The sequence below is a fragment of the Rhinopithecus bieti genome, unplaced genomic scaffold (assembly GCF_001698545.2).
Source record: "Rhinopithecus bieti isolate Rb0 unplaced genomic scaffold, ASM169854v2 scaffold_7673, whole genome shotgun sequence".
In the NCBI taxonomy this organism is placed as follows: domain Eukaryota; kingdom Metazoa; phylum Chordata; class Mammalia; order Primates; family Cercopithecidae; genus Rhinopithecus; species Rhinopithecus bieti.
In genome coordinates this window covers 5,373,069-5,379,068 of record NW_016806375.1, presented here as the reverse complement: position 1 = coordinate 5,379,068, position 6,000 = coordinate 5,373,069, and the positions used below count along the sequence as shown (strand labels likewise).

Genomic DNA, 6,000 nt, shown 5'->3' with positions numbered 1-6,000 from the left:
GGAGGATCACTTGAACCTAGGAGATCGAGGCTGCAGTGAGCCAAGATTGTGCCACTGCACTCCAGCCTAGGTGACAAAGTGAGACTGTCTCAAAAAAAAAAAAAAAAAAATCCTCCACCTAGGGCTTCTACCATGCAGCTATCCCTTTTTTTTGTTCTTTCTTTTTTCTTTTTCTTTTTTTTTTTGAGACAGAGTTTTGCTCTTGTTGTCCAGGCTGGAGTGCAATGGTATGATCTCAGCTCACCGCAACCTCCACCTCCTGGGTTCAAGCAATTCTCCTGCTTCAGCCTCCCGAGTAGCTGGGATGACAGGCATGCACCACCACACCTGGCTAATTTTGTATTTTTAGTTGAGACAGGATTTCTCCATGTTGGTCAGGCTGGTCTCGAACTCCTGACCTCAGGGGATCCACCCACCTTGGCCTCCCAAAGTTCTGGGAATTACAGCCATGAGCCACTGTGCCCAGCCTTGCATCTATCCCTTTACTTGGCACTGGGGACACAGAAATGCACAAAACGGAGGAAAGTTCCTGCCCTTGTAGACCTGACATTCTAGTGGCAGGAGACAGACCATATGCTCATGCGTGTATAAAGTATACAGTGGTCAGATGGTGATGAGTGCCACGGACAAAGTTAAGCAGGGAATGGAAGGAAGGAATGCTGGCAAGAGGAGAAGCTGGTTTAAATAAGGTGGCTAGGTGGGCCTTCCTGGAATAAGCCACGCTGCCTCATGAGGAAGAGCACTCAAGACAGAGAACAGCAAGTGCAAAGGCCCTGAAGCAGGCTGTGCTGACTGTGTTTGAGGGCCAAATAGGAGGCCAGGATGACTGCAGGGGAGTGAGGGATGGTGGTAGATGAGGTCAGGGGTGGGAGACGGACCAGATCGATAGGGCTATGTAAGGCCAGCCATTGGATGGCCATGGACTTTTAGGCTGAGATGGGAAGGTTTTGAATGGAGCATGATCTGACTCATCTTTGAAAGGGATTTCTATCATTCTGGCTGTTGTGTGGAGCAGAGACTGTAGGGGACAAAAGTGGCAGCAGAGAGACCAGTTAGGAGGCACTGCGGTCTTCCAGACCAGAGCGGGCAGCAGCTTGGACCAGGGCCCGGTGTTGGGACTTGGCCATACTCTGGGCTTACAATAGTTAGGCCCGTGGTTAGATGAGTTGGATGTAGGGTGTGGGAGGAAGAGAGGACTCCAAGATGATTGCAGGGTTTTTAGCCTGAGGTGCTGGAAGGATGAGTTGTCATCAGTTGAGCTGGGGCAGCAGTGGGTAGGCAAGGTTTGTACATTTGTCCATCAGTCCATCCATCCATCCACCCACTGACCTCAGCACCAGGCCTTTGTGCTAAACTCTAGGCACTCCTTCAGGTCCTCAACTCTGAACTTCAGGGATGAGGTGGTGACAAGGCAGGCACATTCCCTGCTCCCTTGGAGCTCACAGTTTCGTGAGGGGAGACAGATGACAAATGGCTAACCCAGTGTGTGACAACGAGTGTTACCAAGTGAGGTTCTAATATTGCAAGGGGGCTTGCAGAGTGTGTCCGGGAGAGCTGCTTCAGAGAGGGCCAGGCAAGGACCGTGGCTGTAGCAGTCCAAGTTTCCAGAAGCATTCCCACTCTGTTACTTTGAGGTCTGCTCATTTTGTGCAGAGAATAGCAGTGAAGTTTGTAAAATGGCAAGGGCCTGTAGTTCACTGGGGGGAACGCTGTGCTGTAGGCTGCACCCAAGGGTCGGGGCTGTGCAGCCACGTGGAGACTGCCTTTCTGAGGAGCAGCTAGGCCTTCTTCTGAGGAAAAGTCCTCCCACCACCATCATGCCAGAAGGCACCATAGCTCCTCTCCCCCACCCCCTCCTCAGGTTCTCCCGCGGCAGACCTGTGGCCTCTTCACACACACCATCTTCTACAACGAGTACCCTGGCGGCTCCAGCGAGCTGGACAAGATCATCAACGGGGGCGAGCTCTTCCTCACCGTGCTCCTCAATCCTGTGAGTGCCCCACAGCCTATGACTGCTGGTGAGAAGGGGCTGCCGCACAGCCCACCTGCAGCTGGCGCAGTCTTCCTGGAGCCAGGAAAGGGCGGAGAGGCATGAGTGAGTGCCTGGCAGTTGGGAGATCCACTCACCAGTGCTGGCCCTGTCCTGCCTCGGCTGTGTGACCTTGGCTAAAGAATCCGAGCATGCTTTTATTTTCCTTTCCTAATCATGTACTTTAAAAAGTGTTGGCATTTTTATGCATGTTCCCTTTCAGTCTTTGCTCATGTGTGTATACACACATACACACATACACAGATACACACACGTATATAAACGGCATTTGAGTTTTCTAGGTCTCGCTTTCCTTATTTGCAAAATGCAAACAATTACCTCTACTTTAACAATATGAAATAAACTTCAAGTGGTGGTTGTTATTCAGCTCTGTGGGCTGAGTACTCTTCATCTTCCATGCACCCCATCCCTAACATTTACAAAACAAAATCCAAATAGCTCCCACATTTGGGTCTGCTTTCCATTTCAGGATTGTAATATTTGGGGTCAGTCAGGCCTGGTTCGTCTGTTGCCTCATCTGAGGACTCGCAGCAAGTTTGTTGATAGCCCCAGCGTAACTTCCGCTGGTCATCAGGGGCCTTGCAAGCTGAGGCAGGGTCAGAAGGATCAGAGCTGGCGGTGAGGGTGGCTCAGACACTGATGGGCCCTGCCTCTCTCCTCCCCTCCCCTGGAGCAGATCAGCATCTTCATGACGCACCTGTCCAACTATGGGAATGACCGCCTGGGCCTGTACACCTTCAAACACCTGGTGCGCTTCCTGCACTCCTGGACCAACCTCCGGCTGCAGACGCTGCCCCCTGTGCAGTTGGCCCAGAAGTACTTCCAGATCTTCTCTGAGGAGAAGGACCCACTCTGGCAGGTGGGGGGCTGGGCAGCCTGGGCACCTTGCTGCAGGGATGGAATGCCACCACGCACAGGCATACACTCCAGATATGGACTCAAGGCTCAGCCATCATGCCCTCACACTCTTGCTCGAATGTAAACTCAGGTCCCCATCTACTCACCAGTATGAGTGCATTCACTCCTGTGCCCACATGCATGTTCATACATGTACATACCTCCCCATGCAGACCTACATGCATGCAGTCATACATAGCCTTGGAAAAAACAGTGTTAAAAAAAAAAACCAGTGGGCTGGGCGCAGTGGCTCATGCCTGTAATCCCATTACTTTGGGAGGCTAAGGTGGGCAGATTGCTTGAACCCAGGAGTTCAAGATCAGCCTGGGCAATATGGTGAAACCGTGTCTCTACAAAAAATACAAAAATTAACCGGGCATGATGGTGCGTGTCTGTAGTCCCAGCTACTTGGGAGGCAGAGGTGGGAGGATCAGTTGAGCCTAGAAGTTGAGGCTGCAGTGAGCTGTGATCATATCACTGCGCTCCAGCCTGGGCAACAGAGTGAGACCCTGTTTCAAAAACCAAAAACAACTCTAAGTGAACACAGTGCAGACAAAGTATAGAAAGTGACTGCCCTGTCTTGGTCAGACTCTTAGATAATCTCTTGTATCTCTTCTAACTCCAGCAGGCTCTGAGCAGGAAAAGGGACTGATGGGAGGGTTTGGGGGCCAGTGTTGGGGAAAATCTGCTCCTATGGGCTGTTAAAAAGTGGAAGCAGAAGCTGGAATTGGTGACAGTCTCATAGTTCAGACCAGGAGTCCACAAACAATGACTCATGGGCCAAATCCAGCCTGAGACCTGTTTTTGTAAAGAAAGTTTTATTGGCAGACAGCCATGCTCATTCTTGTATGTACTGTCTATAGCTGCTTTCATGCTATGACGGCAGAGTCAAGTAGGTTGCAGTGGAAACTTCCATACCCCAAACCTAAAATATTTACTAAACACTTACCAAAGATTTACTAAACTTTATAGGAAACGTTTATTGACCCCCCCGGTTCAGACCCAGCTTGTCCAGTTAAATTCAACAAGTGCTTGTGAGTTCCTATTACGTGCTAAGGGGCATTTTGCCAGGCTCTTTGGGGGACGTGAAACTGACCAGAAGTGGAGCCTGCCTGGCAGCGGCTCAGTGTCTGGGAGTGGGGATGTGACAAGGACACATGTAACATGTAGGTATTATGCCTGTTGGGCTGTAAGGGCCACATATCCATGCGCAGTGAGAGTCCGCTGACTGGGTTCTGGGGCGCCCCACACGTCCCTTCCACTGTTGTTTTAGGACCCCTGCGAGGACAAACGTCACAAAGACATCTGGTCCAAGGAGAAGACGTGTGACCGCTTCCCAAAGCTCCTCATCATTGGCCCCCAGAAAACAGGCAGGTCTCTCTGCTCTTGACCCAGCTTCCCCAACTGCCTGCTGTCTCAGCCACAGAATTCTGAGGACTGCCTCGCCCTGGCCCCACTCCCGGATAATTTGCTCCCTCTTTCCCAGGAAGTAAGAGTGAAGTTGGGGTGAACACAAATTGCCTGTCAGTATGGAGGGGAAAGAGGTGGAGGAGGGGCCTGGAGTTCTCCTATTTATCCCGAACCATAGCCTCAGGGAGCTCTCTCTGCATCATCCTGGGAAGTCTCCAAGTCTAGTCAGAGAAGCCCAGATCAGTTGCTCTGCAAGTTTGAGTAGTGCCAAACAACTGGTACAGAGGACTGTGATCAATTAACCATGTCTGCCAGAGGTGCAGAAGGGAGAAGCAGTGACATGATGGCTAAGCATTTGTCATTCATACAACCCTGCAAGGCACAAATAGGCACTCCCATTTTATGGACAGAAACTCAAGGTTCAGAGAAGTCAAGTGACTTCCCTTAACACATTCAGTTAGGTAATAATGGCAATTCCAGGTCCTGAACTCTAGTCTCTGTGACTCTGAAACATATACTCTTAATCGCCAAACTCTATAGCTTCCTTCTCTTCTGGGCTCTCCCATTATAGCATGTAAACTATAGATTCATACCATAGAAAGTGAATGAACTTGCGGAGGAGGAGGTAGGGCAGGGTGCATGAGTGAGGAGAGGGTATTGGGAAGAGGAGACATGGAAATGAGATTTCTTACTTCTTTAAGAATTTCACATGAACAGAACTGGAGGGTCACAAACTCCCTTTTCCCTGAGCTCCTACCAAGTGCCAGAGGACAGAGGCCCAGAGCTGGAAAGGACCAGCTCTTCTGGGATGCTGAGGGGACAGCAGTCAGTTAAACATGGCTACCAGAGTGCAGTGGTGAGGAGGATTCTGAGGCCAAGTCCTTGTTTAGTGAAGAATGCTGTGATAGATTAGTGATGTCTGCAGTAGGTACAGGAGTTGCGGTGTCCACATGCATGCCATATATTTACCACCCTGGATTTAGTAATTCCTTCATTGCACTGATGAAGAAGCTAAGACCCAGAGAAAGGCAGAGACCTTCCCAGGATCCCTCAGTGGGTCATGAGGAGCTAGGCCCAGAACCCAGACTCTATCTTTGGCTGGGGACTGGGCCCTGGGTCTGAGGTGTCTATCCTCCCCACAGGCACCACTGCCCTCTACCTGTTCCTGGGCATGCACCCTGACCTAAGCAGCAACTACCCCAGCTCTGAGACCTTTGAGGAGATCCAGTTTTTTAATGGCCACAACTATCACAAAGGCATCGACTGGTGAGTTGACCTTTCTGTCCACAGCAGGACGGGAAGGCCATCCTGGGGCCTCCTGGGAGTCTGCTATGGCCACAGCAGGAAGCAGCTGGAGCTTGCTCACACACAGCTGTAGTTCCTGTAAACAGGGACAAAGTGCGGTGACCCTTGAATCATGGTGTGAAAGCATGACATTGAGTGTTGTCATAGAGAGGACACTCAATGAGGAGGCCCTTTGCCCCTTTGCTCTACTGCCTGCAGTCATACGCTGAAGTTGAAGTCCACCCCTCCCTTGCTCGCAGAGAAACATCCTGGGTCTTGGGGAGGAGAAGGGTTTGCCCAGGGTCTCAAGGTCTGAAATCCAAATGTTCTGGCCCTCCTCACTGCATGTGGCTGACTGT

General features: G+C 50.9%; 1 protein-coding gene across 1 annotated transcript in view; it reads left to right on the top strand.

Annotated features, from left to right (window-relative positions):
* Positions 1-6,000, top strand: part of NDST1 (N-deacetylase and N-sulfotransferase 1) — a 50,472-nt gene that overhangs the window by 29,514 nt on the left and 14,958 nt on the right. Inside the window, 4 exon segments of the mRNA XM_017875768.1 lie at positions 1,862-1,990; positions 2,727-2,909; positions 4,221-4,317; positions 5,500-5,623. Of these exon segments, the coding sequence (XP_017731257.1) occupies positions 1,862-1,990; positions 2,727-2,909; positions 4,221-4,317; positions 5,500-5,623 (533 nt within the window).